Source organism: Diorhabda carinulata, chromosome 4, assembly GCF_026250575.1.
Source record: "Diorhabda carinulata isolate Delta chromosome 4, icDioCari1.1, whole genome shotgun sequence".
Lineage (NCBI taxonomy): Eukaryota > Metazoa > Arthropoda > Insecta > Coleoptera > Chrysomelidae > Diorhabda > Diorhabda carinulata.
Genome location: NC_079463.1, coordinates 24,602,302 through 24,624,587, shown reverse-complemented (window position 1 = coordinate 24,624,587; position 22,286 = coordinate 24,602,302). Strand labels below are relative to the sequence as shown.

The following is a 22,286-nucleotide window of genomic DNA, read 5'->3' as shown; positions in this document are numbered from 1 at the left end:
GACTATCTCATTTCCAAATTATTACTTGAGTAACATATAATACAATAAATGATAGTTGAAAAGAAATTAAAATATGTTCAATTTATTGATGTAATTATCACTTAAATATGACTAAAAATTAAAATATGACAATTGACAGCTTCCAACCAATAAATGTTACATTGGCACAATTGACAGTTTATTTTTAAATGAAATAAAGTGAGTGTTTATTAAATTTCATAAAAAAGTTTGATAACTCACAGAATGGTTTAAAATAAATGGGTTTTTAAAAACACGTTGTTGTGAAAGCAAAATGACATGTGGACAAATTTTCAAAATCTAGGTTAAAATTTTCGTGTGATCAATACTTAGTTGTCTTTCTAAGTAAACTTAATAAATTGCTGTGAAACACTCCCTCTAATTACGTCAACATGTGAAAAATAGAACTAATAACTGAATTTAGATCACATTCCACACCCAGTTCACCAAAAAACTAATTACTTTCAAGAGCACTCCCAATCCAGTTTTATTTATTTGGAGTTTTGATCTGCTAATCAGTCTCCAACAAACTCAACAATGGTACGTGTAATATCAGTGCATCATTTTGCTAATCAACATATTCAAGTTGTTGAACAACCAACTGCTTGCACAGTTGCACCCCCAAATAGGCTATTATCAGCCTTAATGAACAATTGTGTTGAAGTTAGAGATCTCAACAATAATTCTGAAGTTATATTCTCGTTTCCCACGGTAGATGAAGTTGTTCAAATTGTTCACTGTCTCAATGGTAAGTTTATAAATATTATATTTATTATCCATAGGCATTAATTCATTTCATATACTCAAAACTTCAATATTTAGACCTTTTCATTTATATTTTATTGAATAAACTCAATGAATTACGAATTATTATTTGGATATATTTTTTTGATATTTAAGTACAATCTCTTAGGTGTATTTGTCTTTTTTTGTAATATTCAATATACAACCTTAGAATTGAAATATAATTAATATTCCTGATTCAGATTTGCAAAATAAGCTCTATTAGCTTGATTATTTGTATTTTCTCCTAGATATTTAAATTTATTTACACCTCTGAAATTTTTATCATTATTATTAAATCTTTCACTCTCCTACAGTCTTTTGATGCAGACATCTTTATAAATACAATTTTAGATTCATTAATAACTAGGATAAACTTTTTACAATTTTCTTCTACATCTTGAAAAGTTCTATAGGTCTTTCTTTATTTCTGGCTATTGTAAGCAACTTACTTATTACTATTATAGTAGAGCATCGATTATCAGGACTAAATGATGCATGTCAGTGTCAGGATAATTGAAAATCTAGTTAACTGATTTGGACTCGATTTTAGTCGTATTCACACTATAATATGAATAATATACTGTAATTCAACTTTATCACTGTAAACAAAAAACAGCAAATAGAATTTACAGAACTCCTTTAATTATGCACTGTATGTTTAAGAACGCTGACAAAAGAAATCATATTTTTTTGTTTAAGACTATTACAAACACGTTTTTTGCAGCTAAATCTCTTAGTCTTTTTAAGGACAAAAGCTGAATGGTGTCACACCTCATCATAGGTTGAAACATCGTTTTCTACTTCAGTGTCTTCTCCATCCTCCTCTTTCTCTTCTACTTCCTGATTATCGTTCTTTATATGCCACACAATGTCTTCATCAGAAAGAATCTGATAATCAGAATCGTCGACGTCTCAATCCTGGTGCTTCTTTGATGATTTCTCTTATTTCATTCGGATCATTACTTTCTTGTGGTTCTTGAGGGTCATCTGGATTGGTATCACTATTTTCTTGCAAAACTGTGTAGATGGTGTTTTTCAAATTCATTTTCTTGTAATTGCTTAGCACAGATTCTTCATCATTCATGTTTGGTGACACCGGCCATTTGCAAACTAATAACTGCCTAGCCTAACATCGGTAGTGTGCAATAGATGGCTCTTTTCAACCCTTGTTATTCATTTTTTAATTGAAAAGTGACCATTACTAATGCCGTGACCATTACTGGTTTTTTACCTATTCTAATAAAATTACAGGAAAGTAAGGTAGCCAAAAGTGGAGTGGTAATCCAGAGAAAGAGTTAAGTTTATTACAATTTAAAGTGATTTTTCATTCAAATTCACAAATTACTTTTATAATTACTTTATAACACTGCATATAGATTCAAATAACGTTTTTTAGGAGATTATGTTGCCACTCTTGAAACTAAATTCAATCGTCAAAATAAAGAAATCAATTTCGTTCGCATATATATAAATTGGGATAGTATTGCCACATTACAGCAATCAAAAATGACAAATAGTGGCATCAGCTTAGGCTCTTCTGAATGTGGTATGGTTCAACCAATGAGGGCTAGAATAGCTGGCCGAGTAACACCTACCACAAATCAAACAGAACTTGGAAATCTTGAGATGATAGAAGTGCCAGTCAAGAGAAATCCAAATTTTATTGAATGTTGCCAGGTAAAGTAAAAAGATTTCATAACATAAGCATACATTCCTTTTACTTATTTTTTTTTAATGTTTGAGTATAATTAAAATATTATTCGTACTGTGTTTTGAAAAAAGTTTACTTCAAACTAGAGGCATAGATACCGCCACTTCAGTTGTATCAAATATACGAGGCCCCTAATATTCAATATAAGAAAAAGTTCATAAAATGTTACAAGGAAAAGTTTTCCTTACAGAAGCAAAGAAAACTTAAAAAGCATGCGCGTTTAAAAGATATCCTAAACAAATTAATTTTATCTTCTGTGTCTTCTTCGTTTGGTTTATTATCATCATCTTAGTTTTATTTTTGATGTTACGAATCAAAATATGTAGATTTTATTTGAATGTATTTGCTTTCAGATATCCGGAAATCTTTTAATACTTTCAGAAAAGGTTATTAACATATATTCATTTGTTGTAAAGACACATGATATTTCTAAAATAAAATTTGTGGATTTTGAAGAAATGCCTTTGTTGATTGAACTAACTTTTAGTCCTCATCACGTAGCGTTTTGTGAGAATTACATTGCTTGTATGAGTAAAGATGCTTTCCATCTGTTCAAAGTTTTCGAAACTGATAAGCGAGAAGCAAGTGATTTGAATATATGTACTCAAAATGACTTTTCTTTTGCCTGTAAGTACATTTTCCAAATTTAATTTAATAATAAGATACGAGTTGTTTGGTTCTCCCATTCCAGATTCTAATACAAGCGGTCCAATAGATTATAAAAAATTGTTGAGAGAAGAAATGTTGAAGAATGAAGAGAAAATTACTGTGAACTTACCTATGATCATAAAAGAAAATAGTATAATTCACAAAAACAGCCCTTTTACATTCAGCGATGGTGATATATCGGCAACAATCAAACCAAACGGCACTGTAGATGTAAGTACATATTTTATATTTCGTCGCCATAGTGGTGAATCGTCCTAATCCACTAAATTTTTATTTTCGAGTTGTGACATACTACATATAAATACGTGTGTGTGATTTAAGTGATTCGCCGTTTGAGTAAACAAACTATTTTAAGTTGACATGAATTGTATGTAACAAACAATACGGTATGCAATAGGGTTATGTATGGAAGAAAAAAAAACATAATATTTCTTCACGTGCGTGTTCGTTCACAACGCATTCTTCACTCCTGCCATCTTACGAGTGTCTACAGAGATTCTTCGATGGCATTGAAATCATAGATCGACTATTATTAGCCAACCCAAAATTTGACTGTATTTGTATAAAATACGAGGGCGAATCACTAAGTACGGACACTACATATACTACGAGGATCGTCCCAGAAGTACCTGTCCTGTCCTAGAGATGGCAGTAGTTGCTTGAATTTTTTCTCTTCTCTGAGTGATACTGCTCCTTCATTATCAACAGTGAAACATTGAGTAGCAGAGTCTACGAAGACCAGCATCTCAGTGGTGGTGACGACTCCAGAAAATGTTGAAGAAAATCTACAAAATGGTACTGGATGATTTATGAGCTTATCATCTGTACAATTTAGTCTTAAAGATATGGATTGTTCGTGTCCTGGTACCCAAAGTACTTCATCTTCTTCGTCCAATAGTTTCTTGTAGAAGATCTGGATCTAATCCACCGGGACCCAATCTACTTTTCTTTTCTTCTTCTAGATCTTCCTATAATAATTTTCATAGAAACGTACTACCACTGACCAATACTTCACCTTGTTATAATATATTTGCTAAGTTATAAGCCACCAATTTTCCATGGTGAAAAGTCCTTAGCAGTTTAGTACTTTTCACTAAAATAAATTAATTCCTTTCGCGAAAGTATTCCAGTAATAGTGATTGACTATTGATAGGACTACGTGTGAATATGCTGATTGCAAAAAGTTTTAAAAACTTTATTAGATCTGATGACAGCAGGTGCTGTTGTAGATTGAATTAATAAAACTCATTAAAATGGTTTTTACAATTCCTATTTATATTGAAATAAATGCCGGCAATGTATTTATGAAATTTTATTTTTTTACGTTATGATTTTTAAGAAGATTTTTCTAGAAGTAATTCTATATATTGGAAGCGATGATATAAAATACTAATCATACTAAAATTATACAGTCTGGAAATAATGAACCACAAAATAAATAATAATTAATCTAATAGACAGACTGTAAAAGAGCGACACATCTTAACAATTAATTTTCTCAGTTATGATTACACAAATTTCAATTTACGATTAGGTATAACCAATCTGTGAACTTTTTTGGAGTTAACTGGAGTCACCTCCTCAATTGGACGACCAGAACGTTCACCATCTGTACAAACACGTTTAAATTCAGCAAACCAATAACAATTGGTTCTTTCCAATAGAATAGAGTCCGAATAACAACACTTTTGAAGCCATTATTGAGCTTGTACAGTATGTTTTTTCATCAAAAAGCAATTATAAATTAACACACGCAATTGTTTTGAAAATAACAAAAGTAACTTCACTTAAATGGCTGTCAATTTTTTCTGACTAATCGAAATATCATATGGATTTGACAATAGCAGCGTCATATGTGTGTCAGTCACACGACTTATTGAGTGATGTAATAGCTTTAGTGGATTAGAACCTTTCACCACGAATCATAGTATCAAGTATCTAGTAGTAGTATCATAAATTTTTCAGAATAAAAACGTTCAATATACGATTCAAAATTTAATACAGTTGAGACTCATGCCTATATTAATCGAAAGTGTTCAAAGGAAAGTTGTAGAGGAATTCAAAAGTTTCGTTTTAAAGCCGATCTACATCGATCAATGCCTCAATGGTAAATCCAAACCATCCGGAAAGAAATCTCTACACAGCGATTTCCATCAGTGTTTAAACTGTGTTGTTTGTATTATAGCTACACAACAAGAAGGTTATCTTTACCATTTTGATGACAAAGGTAAGTTATTAGGATTGTACCAGGTGAACACTGTCACACTCCAGCAAAAATAACAATGTGATTGGTAGATTTGCACCATTTCATTGGTTTGCCAGAAAGCAGCGCTGAATATTGTCTATTAAACCAACCGGTCAAATTTTTATGACATGAGATACGGCAGATGTGTGGCACCCAATATTTATCCTGGCATTTGTTAAATAAATGTGTAATAGCCTTTTTTTGGATTTTCGGTGTATATTCACCGCAAAAAAAACTAAATAAGTCGAAGAATTTACACATTTGCGTGACATTTTACACGAACCAGATGTGAACTAACCTCCAAAAGTGACTTTACGAAAATAATTGATGATAACTCCGAGCTACTTACAAAGTTTAACGGAAAAATGAAAGTTTGGTCAAAAATAAAACAATTTTAGACGTGAATGACAAAAACTGATATTTTTCTGTTAGCTTTTGAGGCGCTACCAATGAAATGCAGTGTAATTTATGAATAGAAAATTTTTTTTTCTGAATTATGTAGTTTGATGTATTTCCAAAATTATCTTTCAGAAAAGGACGTCGAAAAGGATAATTGTATAGCGGTATATCCATTCACGGCACCCGTTTTTAAATTAGTTATGGAAGAATATTTTTTGCACGCTTTAACTGAAACTGGTTTGGAATCTTATACTTTAAGATACGGTCATCAGATGTGTAGAAATTTCGAAATCGTCGATAATATCAATGTGGTGAGCCATTTTTCTATTTATATTTACAAGGTTTCCTCAAATTCGACTACCAACTCTCTAGGGGTAGTTCCTGATAGCAACTGATAAAATTTTCCATCTCCTTCGTTTCCACAATCCCTGATTTTTCTGATATACAACTTTTGTTTGAAAAAATTAAAGGCGCGGATTTTCGAAATTTTGGGACTTGAAACTCAAAAAAATTTTGAAACGCGAATAACTTGAAAACTATGAGAAATTAGAAAAAAAGTGCTGAAGCAAAATATATGAAGCGCATAATTTTCTACAGATTGGTCTCCAAGCTTTTCCTAACCTCAAAATTTTCACCGTAAAATGGGTTCTTGTACTCAAAAACGTTTAGAATTGCGGATAACTTGAAAACTATGAGGAATTCGAAAAAAAGTGCTGGAACAAAAAATGTACAGCGCAGAATTCTCTACAAAAAAGTTTCCCAGGTATTATTCCTAACCTCAAAATTTTCACCTTAAAATTGGTTTATACACTCAAAAATATTTTGAATCGTAAATAAATTGCAAACTACGTTGAAATCGCAAAAAGGTGACGGAGACACAACTGTAGAGCACAAAATTCTCTACAGATAGGTTCCTAGGCATTTTTTCCTAACCTCAAATTTTCACTGTTATATACGTTCAAGTACTCAAAAACATTTTGAATCGCAAATAATTCGAAACCTATGAGGATTTCGAAAATACTGCTGGAACAAAAATTTTAAGTACTAAATTCTGTACAAAAGAGGTTTCTACTTTTTCCTAACCTATAAATTTTCGTTGTTAAATGCGTTCTTATACTCGACACAAACTGCTAGGAGAAAAATTTGGAACAAAACATTCTGTACGAAAAAGCTTTCAATTTTTTCCTAACCACAAAATCTCCATTATAAAATGGGTTTGAACGCTCAAAAATATTTTTAATGGCGAATAACTTGAACACTACGTAGAATTCGAAAAAAATGCCGGAGCCAAAACTGTAGAGCACAAAATTCTCTATAAATTGGTTCCTATGCATTTTTTCCCAACCTAAAATTTTCAATATTAATGTCCCGAGTGCATGTCAAATTGTCGATAATTTAATTTTGAGACAATTTGACATGCACGAGAGGGCATTTTGGCAGACTATTTCCTGAGAAAAATTTAATTTAAAATAAACTTAATTCTGTGTTTAGAAACACCATCGTCGTCCTCCAGTAAAGTTGTATATTCTAATTGCATTTTCAATAATTGTTCCTTTTCTTAAAATATAAAATTAAAACCAAATGATGTTTATTAATCCTAGACGAAAATTTGGCACTAGTGCAAATTATCGATAATTTGCACTAGTGCAGTATTATCGCTGAAATTTGATCGTTGCTAGGTAAACATAAAATATTACAGCTTTTTGGTTGGCTTAAATTTTTCGAAGGAAATAGTCACCATAATATGCGTTGAAGTACCCAAAAACCTTTCGATTCGTGATAACTCGAAAAATATGAGGATTTCACGAACTGTCGGGTAAAAAATGTGGAGCACAACATTCTTTCCAAAAAAAGGGTTCTAACCTCAAAATTTCCATTATAAAATGTGAAAGAGAAACTATTAAGAAGTCTGTGAATATTGAAATATTAATCAACCGAGAACGAAGGAAGTGTTCATGATCGCGTTTTTTTAAAAATTGGTTTATTTGAAACCAAGAAGTAGTTGATGAAAATATTGATAAAAACACTAACGACAAATCTCTCGTTGGATTTGCTTGTTTATATGGCGAATGATGAAATATATCCATTAAAACCTCGATCCTTTATGTGGACCTCTTCATTTCGCATAATTTTGAAATTTTCCCAATTCCAAAACCCCTGCCTGTAATTTTGTTAAGAGCTGCTAGGCTTATTAAGTAAACGAAAAACTCCGAGAATCTAGAAAATCAAACGCGCCCAATTTAATTTCGGGTTTAATCCTATTTTACCTGTCTTATTAGGCGTATTAGAAATTATTTTATACCGGACACTAATAGACAAAGAATTCAAATAGTTTTATTTTTAAAACCTCAACACCCTGTATCTTAGAAAGGATGCAGACATAAGTTCCTTATCCCGATAGATATAATTTGACCACTAAAATTTTGGCAGTGGAATTTAGGTATATAAAAATGTACAAAAAAAATATAAATTTTTGAAATTATTTCTATTTTAGGCTTGTCCTCAAGTTACCGATTCGATATGTTTAGTTGGTTTGAGACCATTTTTGGGTGTAGAACAAATTCTACTTACCGAAAACCATATGGTATTATTAGCTAATTCAGAAACTTCGCCTGCTCATTCAGCCAGCTCGAATAGTAGTTCAAATGCATCGTTTTTGACATTGTATAATTTGGAATTACCATCTCCAAAAATGATTTTTAACGATATTTCTATTGTTGCTAATGTACACAGGTAAATTCACATCGTTTCCAATTAAAATCTTATTTATTACACATTTCGGTACAACCGTACATACACGGTGTCTCAGGACTAATGAGAAAAAAGTATGTACTTGGTAAATATCGTTAAATTGCATAAAGCGAGACAAAAACGAATAAAAAGAGTTGAAAATTAAAAACAACTCAGATTTCTATATATTAATGAAACTGGAACATATCTATAGAAATCCGGAATGGTTGCAGCCTCCAACTGAATTCCTAGTTGTTGGATTTGAGATGAATTTGTTTGTGGTGCACCGGTTGAACCCTTTGAAACTCCTAACTTGGTAGCTGTTAAACTGGGAAGAAAGAATAAAATGAGAAAGAAAACGAGTACACAGATGGAAATTACTGAAGAAGGAACGAGTAGGTAGGGTAGATTTCAATAAAAAGGATCTTATGCTCTAACAACTAATAAAATCTGAGTTTATATGTTTTCTAAAATATAACGAAACAGAAATCTATTCTATTTGCTCTGTTCCCCAAATAAATAGAAAATACGAATTTACAAGGAATTATACAAAATTTGCTGAAAACAAAAGGAAATTAATGAAGATAAATAGAATTTTGTAAGCATTATATAAAAAGAAGATTATAAACATATCACTAAAAATTTTACTAAATCAACTTTGATTTAAACATTTTTAGAGTGTAGGTAGCAGTAGTTTTAGCAACGACATTGGTGTTTTATTGAATTCTTTGAATGGAATGGGAGGTCGATAACAGATAAATTTCATCAAAAACTCAAATGTTAGAATTAAAATAGAAATACTACTGTTCCACGTAAAAACAGTCACAGATGCATGTTGTTTAACATTACTGAGACCACTATGAGCGCAAGAAAAATCTTTGACTTGTTGTAACCAGGAATAGGTCTTTTCCCAGCTTTGATTATACTTTGTTAGCCTTTTAGCTTCCTTGGAAGGTATCATCTCCTATTTGCATCGCCTCTAGATGCATTTTATCAATGAAGTATTTTGTCTCTATTAATTAGTTTTGAGACATCCTGTATACAAAATTATTGTTTTATAGATTCGGTTACCAAATTATGTAAGATTTTATTCAAACAACAATGTATTTTGATTCGCAAATAGTTCTTTTTGTTTCTGTTTAGATTTACTTCAGTACAGACTTATTGTCATTTAATGAGTGAAGCCCATATGGTACTTCGCGTGGTATTGCTATTAAAAAAATGGCAGATGACAGATGACAACGTCAAATTAGTGATTTGTAGAGCATTCAATAAAGATGATATTGTGGAAACGTATCGCGTCTCTTGTGCACTTTTGGGGGACCACTACGTTATGTAAGTATACTCTGATTTTTGATTTTCAGGTAATACTCGATACAATTAAAAAAAAACTCTGAAAACATACATTCCGGTTTATCAGTCTACAACTTTAAATGCTTCAGTGAGATTATGATTGCAGTGCTTGTCTTGAAACAAGGCAATTATGCATATCCAGATAGTTCATAATTGGGTTAGTGGATGGTCCAGAACTGTTACCCACAAAAGGCTTTCTGATAGGCTTTTTCTTGTCCAACTTCACACTACCAAAAACAAATGTTTTAAAAGATAATCATGTACCATCTAACGTCACTAGGCTTGCCCAAGCGTCTGAACTTCGCGCGTGTGGGTGTTGGGCACTCACCGATAAAGGAGTCTACAGTTTCACTTTTGGAATCGGTCGGTAAAGCCGTTTAAAAGTTATTTAAAAAATTTTTTTTTTTCATAGTTTTCTCAAGATTCCTCAAAATCTACCAGTGCGAATCGGTTCAAACTGTAGTTCATTCAAGTCCTTTCGAAAGGCGTCAGCCGCAATCAAATCGGTTAAGCCGTTCAAAAGTTATTGGAGGTTTTTAGTTTTATGCAAATAACTTACGATATGTAGAAAATTTTTCAGAGATAAGTTATAGTTTATTAAGTGTTCTACAAAAAAAGTCCTATTAAATTTTCTCATAAATATAATTATGTGTTAAGATGTCTCATATTTTTAGGTGTAACAATGAAGATGACTATATTCAGGCTGCGCCATATTATAAGATGGCTAGGATACTACCCACGGAAGTTTTAAAACGAGTCAAAAAAATACAAGAACAGTCAGGAAATCATGTAAGTCTCCTGAAGACGATAACTTCATTAACGGTTGGTTGAGCGCCCTGGGAGTTGCCAGCGCACAGTATGTCTAATTGCTGGAAGACTACCTATTCGTGTGTTAGCGAAGGAAAGAGGATCTCTTCACAGACAAAAAAATCTGCCGCACTTAGTGAAAAAGAACTGAGGAGAGATGAGTGGAATAACAGCTTAGATCGTTGGCAAATGTTATGGGATATTTAGACTATTCCGCAGGTGGATATCTGGCTTAGACGCCCCCAAGGAGAAGTTAATTACTACCTGACCCAAAAGTTCTCTGGACCCGGATGCCCTAGACTAAGGGAAGATGGACCCACCGACTTTTTTTGCTGGTGGACGTCTGGCTTAGACGCCCCCACGGAGAGATAAATTACTACCTGACCCAGAAGCTCTCTGGGCACGGGTGCTTCAGAGAACACGTTCAAAGGTTCAAATATGAGGATTCTCCGAGGTGCACAACCTGTGCAGGAATTAAAAAAATCGTAGAGCATGTATTGTTCATATACCTGCGCTTCAGCATGCTTCTTCACACTTAAGAAGCAGAAATAAAAGTAGTAGTGACGCTTGATAATAAATTGGAAGCTATGCTATTAACCGACACTGCCTGGATAGCAAAGAGCACATGCGCCGCTGAGGTGTTGAGGAAACTTTGTTCCGAAGTGTCGAATTCCGCGCCTGTTTATTTGGAGTAGTTGTTTGGTGTGAAATGCACGGGGTCCATCTATATGGGCCTTCCCTTGTCTCATATCAGGTGTCTCTATCCATCTCTACCGAGTCCGCCTTGCGAGTAGACGGTTCAGAGACGCGATGGCTTTTGGCCATACCAAGGATGGGTTCTGGATCCATCGGCGGGATCGCCGATCCCAGTCTGGCGAGTGAGTCCGCTTCGTCGTTGCGTTTTTTTTTCTAGTGATCGGACACCCAAACGAGCTGGATCTTGCAGATTCTGTAGGACTCATGGATTCGTCCTTTTTGTTCTTAAAAGCTGGTCCATAATTGAAGTTCTAATCAATTCCTATGCCTTTAGACTTCTTCCTTAACTTTGCAAATTTCTTTTTAATCAAAAATGTCTCCTTTTCAATTTTTCTACACACAGTGATAAAAAAATTACTTGCAAATATATTTAAAGCAACACATGTCAATATTTCAATAGTTTAAAAAGTCTAATTTTCTAAATGTTGTTTTTAATAAGTATTGGACTCGTATATGTGAATAATGTTGTCGATATCATTTTGTTCTAGTCTACCAAAGGATTAATGTATTATTTAAAAAAAACTTTATTGGACGTCAAGGTCGGAACAGATGCTGACAAAATTTTCGGTCCAAATACCAGACAGAACTTTTCCGAATCAATATTGGATTTATTGGAACACCAATCTTACGAAGACCTCCCAAATTTGATTCTGAAGAGTAAAATTTTCCGAGAGTATTCAACCGATAAGTTGATCAATATTTTAACAGAAAAAATATCAGAGTGAGTTATACAGTGTGTGACATTAAACTAAGTTGTTATTTCAATACTGAACGAATTTCAATGATCTGAAATATTTACTGTTTGTTTTTATGGAAATATTTTTTTATCGTGTTACAGAAATTTCACCAAGCCAGCCGAAAAACATTTAGCCCTCACACTACTCTTCATTCAAAAATGTAGAGCCGAAATGGCTCAAAGATATTTGGATAAGATTACTCGTGATAATTTGTATTTGCTGGTTTTGGAAAATCACGAACTTCTTTTCGAAAATACGTTTACGCAACAAAATAAAAGTAAAAACGTAACGACGTTTTCTGAATTGACCATTTTGTTGATCACCATTTGTCCTGAATTACTTTCGTCGTTATTCGTGAATCTCATGATGGAAAAGAAAGTTATTACTTTAAATAAACTCATCAAGGTACGAAATTTTTGATCGTTTCATTCAAATTACCCACACCGATAAAATTTAATAGAGCCATTTTTAAATTTCTGTTGTTTTTTGCACATCATATTCTATTTACTATTATTTTTGGTATTTTCAATAAACATATCGGCACCTCTTCACTTTGGGAAAATTGTCTTTCAATTTTTCATGAGATTTCTTTGAAAAGTCTGTTCTACAAGTGTTTCTGACTTAACAGCGTTCTTTCTCGACAACATGAACGTTTACCTGGTGAATATGGTGAGTGGTCTATGGGTAGCCATGGCAATCACCGAAGTGTGCGTTGTTATTTTTTTTTCTTATTCACGTTTCGGGAGTAGAGTGATGGATCCAGGTTTCAAATGGAAGCAAAAAATCCAATCAATTTTTTGATGATTTCTGTGGTTGTTGCAGTTTTTGACCATCCGGCTCGTTATCAGTCAAGGTGACATCTTCACGTTTGAATTCAGCTCTCAAAATTCCTATAATCAGTAAAATCTTCATAAAGATTCACTTATATGATTACCAAACAGAAACTGAACGACAAAAATGGCTGAAAGTTTAATATGAGTGAATATATTTTCCAATATTCTGATAAATACTGACATCTGGGTAAAGTTAGCCCAGTAATTTTACAAAAAAAAATAGAGTTCAATTGTACTAGCTTTGTGCTGTGTGTGCTACTAGAGATTTTTTTCTTTTTTTTTTTGGAGAGGTTCGCCAAAATCTTATTGTATAAGCTATAAATAATTATATTTATGGTCGTTAAAATCCCATCAATATATAATAGAAGTAAGTTGATACGTTAATTGAATTTAAAGTGTCTAAGGTACACTTGTAATCGCTTAACTGTGACGTTGGTTATCATTAGGAACGGTCGGTGTACAATAAATCTTAACGAATACAATAATAAATTGAAGTTAGGTAGGTAAATTGAGTAATCCAAGTCGATATATTAATGGAGGTTAAAATAAGGGACACTTTGTACCACTTAACTAAATGACTAACAGATCCTAATAGTTACCAACACAAGAGGTTGTATCTCTGTCTGGGTTACATTTGTGCAATGTCGCCTAATTTTAAATAGGAAATTAATGTATCAGAATAAGTATTTTTTATTATTTTTGATATTTTAGACATAGTGTCTGGGAGTTTGTTTCGTCAATTCGAAAAATTTTCTCTCACCTTTATATATTTTTGTAATTATTCTTCTATGTTTTACATTAGCCAAAATTTCATGCACGGATATATATCTTTGGAGGAGTAGCTCTACAATTTTTTTGGTTTATAAACTAAAAGTCTTTTTTTGTATTCTGTATAAAATTTCCTTATTGCATTCATCTTTGGAGATCGTTTTACATTTTTTATATTTTGACCAAAACTTCTGGTAACTCTACATTAAAGTATTTCTTATTATTTTTTGGTATTTTCAATGAAATTACTGGCACTTTTCCACCTTGGGAGAATTATATTTCATTTTTGATGTCAACATTTCTTACAATTATCCATTTTCAAGGATTTTATTTTTTTCTGTGGTTTTCGGTGGTTTTAATAAAAATTGTTAAATCTATACATCTTGGAAGAATCTTGTTAATTATTTTTTATGCTTAATAAAATATTTTCACTCGCTTTGATTCAACTTCTCGCATTTTTAGAGTATCAACACCTCTCACTCTTTAGGAAGATTTTTCTGTTATTTGTTGTTTTGTAGATAAAATGCTTCTCGTGCTTAGAATGTATGTTCTTTTTTTTTCCAAAAAATTGCTTACCCGATACTGGAAGAACTACGTCTACTAATTCATCAACCTTTTCTACAGTTTTTGTTATATTTGTAACGAAATTATTTGTACTTTTTCGAGATTTTTTCTTATGTTGTGTGTTTTTAATTATAAATTCATTTTTTAGGATTTTCTTTATTATTTTCAACCTTTTAGACGAAACTATTAGCGTTTGATCCACAAATTTAACCTCCTCCTGGGCTTTTCTTGAGGTGTAGAGGTCCATCTCTTACACCAACTTTCTGGTAGCGTGCCTAGTGTGTTTTTCTGTTTTTTTTTGACATAACCTTTCAAACCTCCAACCCAACCTCACCTCACCACAGCCTAAATTCCTAGTTCTTCTATCCTTACCCCTCAATGTACATTTGAGGTTAATCTCATCATTTTCATTTCAGCTATCCTAATTATTGATGTTTCAGCTCTTGTTTCCATTACATATGTCAGACCAAGTATTTCGAATGTACTCTATGTAATTTGAGCTTATATCGTTTGAGCTCTTGTTTACTCTATTACTTCCCTCTCACTAGACAATGCTACCTCAAAAACTGGTACTACTGCTTAAAATAGAGAACTAGTATTGCTTCCGTAGATATTTTTATTGTTTTTTCTTCTGATACATTGTCTTTTCTCCAATTTTTGTTTTTCATCCATTTTTCTAGTTTTTCTTCATATTTATTGTTCTCCAATAGGTTTATATTATAATTTAAGACGTTTTTACATTTGCCATTTAGTCAAGTTCATTTTTTACAATGAAAGGAATAATAAATACCTTTTTTTAGGTATTTCTGGAATATCTACCATCCAGTATCGGTAGCGATACAAATTCAGCCAGTACTTTATTACAAAAGACGTTGGAAACTTACTTTGAAAGGTATTTTTCCAAACCGGAAAATGTCGATTTGAGTAAAATCATATACGAAAGAGGAGCTAGCGAAGCAATGAAACTGCTAGTGAGATCTTATCTTTCGCAATTACAAATTTTACAAATGAAAGACGAAAACAACGTAGACGGAAATAATTCCAAGTAAGCATCTCTTGAATAGATCAAATTCTCTAATTCTCAGTGTTTTCAACAAAACTTCTTGTACATTTACATCTCTGAGAAGCAGTATTTTTGACATTTTCCATTGAATTATCACACTTCTTCACTTTCGGAGAGTTATAGTTTGATTTTTGATGTTTTGGAACCCTCGAAATCATGTGTCCTCGAGGAGTCTATAGAGTTCTATAATTCTCGTATTTTTACTGCTTACAAGAAAATTTGTTACACATTTATTTCCATAGGGAGTTTTTTTTCCTATTATTTTTGGCCTTATAGACCAAAATACTTGCACCTATTTGCCTTTAGTAAGTTATTCTTCCATTATTTATTCTTTTGTTAAAATTTTTTGCACTGATTTGTTTTTACCGAGTCTGTTCTCTAATTTTCAGTGGTTTCAACAAAACTTCTTGCACATCCACATCTGTGAGAAGCACTATTTTTGACATTTCCCATTAAAGTATTATAGTTTGATTTTTGATGTTTCGGAACTCTTGAAATCATATGTCCTTGAAAGGTCTATAGGTCTACTATTAAATTAAACTGTATGTCCAAGCAATCAAATTACAGATGACTGACATATTTAGTGGGGTTGTATAAAAAAAAGTATTTAGATAATCGAAGGCTTTTTGGATGATCAGTTCTCGCTAACGAATTGATTATGTGTATACAAATACAGTGCTATTAAAAAATATCAATATTAGATATAATTCATTGTCATATTGACGTACTAAAAACCACCATTTACTGCTGATATATCTCTTAGTTTATTTGTGTATTAACAATTAACGGAACTTTATTGTTTCAGTGGGAATAAACAAGTAGAAAAAGATATATTTGAAGACGAAAACGACGATACGAATAAAGATCGCCACCAAGAAAAACTGGGGTATAACCATATAAATAAAACCTATTTCGAAGAACAAGAAAAGAAACCCAAAGACTGTTATTTGTTTTCGAGCTTGCGTTGGGAATATCTAGATAAGATGCCACCCTTTCAAATCGAAATAAATTCCAAATTGTATGAAGCTTGCAACGAAAATTATCCCGTTAAAGAACAATGGCCGGCTAACGAAGAAGCCGATGTAATTTTGAGAAAGTTGCAAGCGTTGCTGTGTAGTCAAGTTGTACCTAAACCAGTTCTTCTGGAAGTTAGTAGATGTTATGAAAAATTATTATTGTATTGGTTTTAATTGTTTTTTATTATCAACAGGTAAATGGTTATTTATCGGTCAATGAAAATTTGAGAGGAAATGTAAGTTTGCAGTCGATACTGATGTTAACAAACGACGCTGTTCTATTACTCATTGACAATTGTCCTCAGAGTTTACTACAATTCGCCAAGGTTAGTGAGAGGTTTAATTTCGGGTGTTCCAATTTGAATCAAATTAGAATTTATTTATAAAGTTATATACCTTGTTACTGTGTTACTATAAGAACGCTCATTCAAAATTTACCTAATTGGATCAACAGAAAACAACACAGCGAAATGAATTTCTACCTTACAGACAGTCTCTGGACCTCTAGATGTTTCAGAGCTTATCTGAATCGTTCCCACGTCATTGACAGCCCGATATGTTTATGCTGTAACAACAACGACCACACCATCGGTGGAATACACAAAGGGAAATATGCCATAGAGATATTAACACTATCCTCACTGCTAAAAACCTAACAACCCTACTGACTTCTCACAGAAATTGGACTACTCTTGGAATAAAAAGAACTGACTTTCATCAAAGAGAACTCAATAGTAATATTCTGAAATACCATATTAGACAACGTGAACTTTTGAAGCTATGCTTACGAGGTCTCAAAGGTTCATAAAGGTGGAAGCAAAAAGAGATGTGATTTTAGTGAGTAGGGAGTCCCACAGAGCGAGGCGCAAGTCCCACACATTGTACGTTGAAAGTATTTGCTATTTTTAACCCAGTTGGGATAACTGGAATCGTTGGCGATATTCTGATCACACTGTTTAAACTATCAACACAATTAAACTGTCTGAAGCACGTTTTCGATAACCAAGTTATCGACTTTAATGGCTGAAATTGAACTAAACCATTTTGTATGCCATATATTGAATTCTACAGATTATTAGAGGTTCGCTCGACAAGAGATCAGGTCGAATTGGCTCGGACGCTTTTTGCGACTGTATATTTTAATTAGAACGACAGTAACGAATTAAACTTGAAATTCAAAACCAATAAAGTTATAATAACAAGTCGAAATTAATGGGCAAACGCAGAAATTATGTTCCCACTGGGCTCATTGGTGTTGTGAACCATTGGTTCGAAAATGGACAAGTAAGGGCAGGAATATATAGCACAAAAACCAAGCTGACTATATCAGTGGGCACAGAACATTTTATTTTCCAAGCAGTAACATACGCATTCATACATGCGCAGCCACAACGCAACTACCACAATACAAAGATCATCAGAGCAGCTCTTAAAGCATTAGATTGTTATAAAATCAACTCAAAGTTAGTATGATAATTCACACAGTCTTTGAACTCACTGGAAGCAATCAACAAAGTTATTCTCATGTGAGTACCTGGCCATACAGAAGTGCAATGAACAACCTGATCAACTGGTGAAGAAACGTGGAACATTTCCTTTCATAAGACAATAACCTTTTATAGATTTCCCAAAAAGCCGTCAAATCATCACAAATAAGTATTGATGAAGAGGAATGAGCAACATTGAGTAAGAACCTAGGTTTGGAACAGAAGAGATTCATTTTTTATTGTACTATTTGAATACAAAAGGTTAGTAGTAGGCTTACTGGACATTAATCGGCGAAGAATAACCTGAAGAACATTGGAGATATTCCCAAAAGCTCTTGTCGTTTCTAGACGGTACCAAAGGATACAAACCAACTTACCTGTGAGTGCGAGGCTGTGACAAAGGAATCGGTACTTACATTCAAGTTTCATGAAACCTGGAGAGACTGGAGACACTTTGCACTTACTACTACCTGACTGCTAAACTGTCAATAGGTCAAAATATATTACCGAAGTCGATTCACAGCCTTTACGCCCTAGTTCAATTAATTTCTAACAGGTTGAATCAAAAAATAATTTTTCTGTTTGAAGTGTTTCCAACGAGTTTTATTACATTTATCATCTTTAGGGAGTCTTTTCTAGTATGTTTTGTCTTTTAGACAAAATTGCTTGCACTTCTTCACCTTAAGTGAGTTATTCTTCCATTTTTAATTCGGTTGTTAAAATTTCGTGCGCTAATCTGTACTTAGCGAGCTTGTTTCCTAATTTTTTTTTGATTGGTTACACTCTTGTATCTTTGAACAGCATAATCCACTATTTTTGGTACTTGAGGAGTCTATGAAGTTTTATAGGTCTCCAATTTTTAGTGTTTTTAACTATGTTTATTACATATTTCCATCTTTACAGAATCTTTTCTATTATTTTCGGTCTTTTAGACAAAATTACTTGCACTTCTTTGCCTTTTGTGAGTTATTCTTATAATTATGGTTCTTTGAAAAGTATATAGGAATGAAGGAGACAAGTCTAGAAAACTCGATGGTTAGGTTAAATTCCTGGGGGCACCAACAACTATTACCTAACAATATATTTAATGCAAATGGGCTTTTTAGAGAGAGTAATAGGTAAAAATAAGTAACAATCTCTTAAAAACTAACGGGCTTTTTCTACTATTAAATTAAATAGTATATTCAAGCATTGACTATAATTTAGACTTGTTGCAACTTCTTAATACTTTTCATTCCAAGAGAAAAATCGACAGATGTCAAGTTTTATAAAATATTATATTCAAAATCTTGATTCTTTTCTATATTCTGATTAATTTTATTCACTTCAACTTTTTTAATTCCATGCGCCACTTTTATAGTGAGTGGGTTCATTAGAAGAGTTTCACAATATTCTACCATTGATCGGTCATACAGATAAAGGTCAAGTTACAAGAGTAACAAGAATAACCTATTCAGTCTTCTCACGATATAATTGTTTTCAGGATAGATTCGTTAGAACCGACGAATGGAAATTTTTAATAGCCACGGTACAACGACGGATTTTGAGACTTGCCCAAAACGAGAATTTGAAACGAGTGTGTTTCTTTCATAAGAAAATTTTGAAAGGTAAATTATTATCTTAGATTTTACTTGAATTAGTTTTTTTTGTATAATTTGAATGAAACAAAACAACCACTTTCTATTCCATGGCATTCCACCTATACTATTTCACGTTGAAATTCCTTTTGCACAAAATATTTCCATTTTGTAACACAATAACGTAGTATTTTACTCACTTAATCCTGTAGCCTTTCTACCTTATCAGGTGTAAAATTTGTTGGAGTTAAATATTTATGTAAGTTCCCTTTTCCACCAACAGTTTCCATTTTTTGCTAATCTATGTGTTTTATATATTATCTTCCATATTATTCCTCGATTTTCCCCTGCCATCTTAATTTCTTATGTCCAGCTCCTCCTCGGTCTTACTTTTTTTCTGTGCTTCATATATTTTCTGTATTCATCTCTCTCTTCTCCCATTCTCATAACATGGCCAAACCACCTTATTTGCCCTTCTTCTATTAAATTCAAATTCCCTTTTATAATGTTACTCTTCATTTTGTCGTATCTTGATTTATTCTCAATTTTTTTATATATTTCTACCATCATGTGTTGGTGACACGCCAAGGTGTTTAAAGTTTTTGACTATTTGATTCTTCTAATTTCATCTTTTGTGTCATTTCTTTTCTGCCATTATCACCACGTCATCTTCGATATTTTACTGTCTTTCATTTTTCAGTTTCCGACTTTATACTGTTTCATTTGTCTTTTTGTTCTTTTTATACTTGGTATACATCTTGCTGTAATCCTTTTGGGATGGTATGTAGATAATCTAAACTCATATAAATTGAATATAATAATTTTTGGTTTCAGATATTCTGACATATGCGGCTTCAAATATGACACTAGATCAATTGGTTCTCGTTTTTCCACAACGTTTTAGCACGAGCAACCAAGAACCAAATCAAAAGGCTACATCCGATTTATACAAAACGGAAATTGTTACTTCAGATGAGGATGTAGATATATTGAAAGAAATCCAAAATTACGAACCGTATTTAGTTATATGCAAGGAAACTATGCACGCTAATCAAATACATAAATTGATAACCACTACCGGTCAACAATTATTATGCACGCTTAATTTGTAAAGACTTCTTGGTGTGATATAAACGGCGGATTTCCGTCTGTTTAAAAACTAGATAAACATACATCCTAAAAAAATTAAACTAAAACTATGGAAACGAACTACATTCCAACAAAGTTTGTAGTTAATTTTTTCTTAACCTTTTGGTCGAATTTACCATTTGGTATTCCAACATAATTGTTCAGATGTCGTCTTTAGCTATTTTATTTTTTTCTTGTTGCTTAAGGTGAACAAAAATAATGTTGCAAAGTGAGTATTTATGCAGAACACCCTGTGAAGTAAATAATCACAACTCTATAATAAATGAAATGCATGGTTACAAAAAATTATCACATTCAATCTGCTGTAGAGGTGTGGAAACTTTTATCCAATGAGCATGTTTTAGATTCAATTATTACAAGCATCGAACAACATTTGGGAAAAATTAGACAAATTGCCATTCATTTTTAACAATTAGAACATCTGCATATAAGGATGACACTGATACGATTCCGTTCACCATATTAGTTTCAAAAGCCTGAACCGAATAACACTCTAAGATGTTAATCAGAATGATAAAACCATTACCAATGAGGACATAGATACTTATATGTTGCCTCATATTCAATTTTTTCGCAGGAACGTTTCTTGTTTCATTAGATTGTCGTTGAAAATAATTATTGCTACCTGACCTCTCACCACCTAGTTCAGTTAACATGTTTAGAAGTTGTTTGCTGCTACAGCTAATTCTGATTAAGCTTTGCGTCGAGAAAGACTCGTGGGATTGTCTTTTGAGTACAATAGGGACCTTTTTAAGTGGGATAAGATATATTTTAGAATTGGTATTTATGTAGAAAAAATGTTCCTCATTACGGACTGGAATTGGAGTGATTTTCTCTTTATTTGGTACTCACATACTGAATGTGCTTTCACCTACTATCGGGTGAATAAAATGACTCTACATACTAAACAGCTCCTGGAATGTGATAACCAAACAGGTGTGGGTAAGGACGCATACAGCGGCGGCTATATTATTCCCCTGAGAAACTAGATGACAAGGTTACAGGAAAACCACAGAAAACACCGACGAGGAGATCTGCGTGGTCTGAGTTGGTAGCTGGAGTGAAAGTTGTGCGATCTTTGCAATACTTTAGATTACTTAGGAAACACTCTGTAGATAACTGGGATCTTCTTTCAATCATCTAATATTATTTATATAATTGTAGACCAAATTGTTTCTTATTTCTAAATATATATCAAGAACGGCAACACCTAGGTACATGAAAAAATGTGATCAAGTATAGAGAGTTCCATTAAAAAAATGTATTTGATTTGTTCAACTACTTTTGGGTAATCCTGTATGACTGGAAATGATTTTAGATGGTAGCCTCAATTGATGAAACAAATTTTTTCCACGATATTACCATCTGTTTTTGTATTATTAATATTTTTATGAAATTTGTTGATAAATGTGGTTAAATTATTCCATATAAATTTTGTTATTACTTTTATTATTGTGATTTACAAAAAATTATAATAAATGTTCAACTAAATACTTATTCTTATTGTAAGACCGGTGCAAACGTTAGATAATTCGTTCCCAAACTTTTTTTATTAATAGACCACATTCAAAATTTTGCTGCATACAGACCTAACCTAACCTCACCTAACCTAACTCTA

The 22,286-nt window shown here is 32.6% G+C and overlaps 1 protein-coding gene across 1 annotated transcript; it reads left to right on the top strand.

The window, feature by feature from the left end:
* Nucleotides 1-127: 127 nt before the first annotated feature.
* On the top strand, nt 128-22,159 carry LOC130892533 (uncharacterized). Its single transcript, XM_057797988.1, has 16 exons — nt 128-766; nt 2,201-2,481; nt 2,869-3,142; nt 3,207-3,394; nt 5,150-5,411; nt 5,961-6,139; nt 8,323-8,561; nt 9,702-9,893; nt 10,586-10,700; nt 11,963-12,195; nt 12,313-12,616; nt 15,177-15,421; nt 16,245-16,587; nt 16,650-16,781; nt 19,426-19,549; nt 20,354-22,159. The coding sequence occupies exons 1-16, from the start codon at nt 556-558 to the stop codon at nt 20,629-20,631; spliced, it is 3,600 nt and encodes a 1,199-aa protein (XP_057653971.1). The 5' UTR covers nt 128-555; the 3' UTR covers nt 20,632-22,159.
* The last annotated feature ends 127 nt before the right edge of the window (nt 22,160-22,286 follow it).

What these genes read in the sequence shown, in the direction of transcription:
- LOC130892533 (XM_057797988.1), top strand. Translation starts at nt 556, where the DNA reads ATGGTACGTGTAATATCAGTGCATCATTTTGCTAATCAACATATTCAA. An exon ending in CTTTAAATAAACTCATCAAG is followed by an intron (nt 12,617 to 15,176) that starts GTACGAAATTTT and finishes ACCTTTTTTTAG; the next exon opens with GTATTTCTGGAATATCTACC. An exon ending in GTTTACTACAATTCGCCAAG is followed by an intron (nt 16,782 to 19,425) that starts GTTAGTGAGAGG and finishes AATTGTTTTCAG; the next exon opens with GATAGATTCGTTAGAACCGA.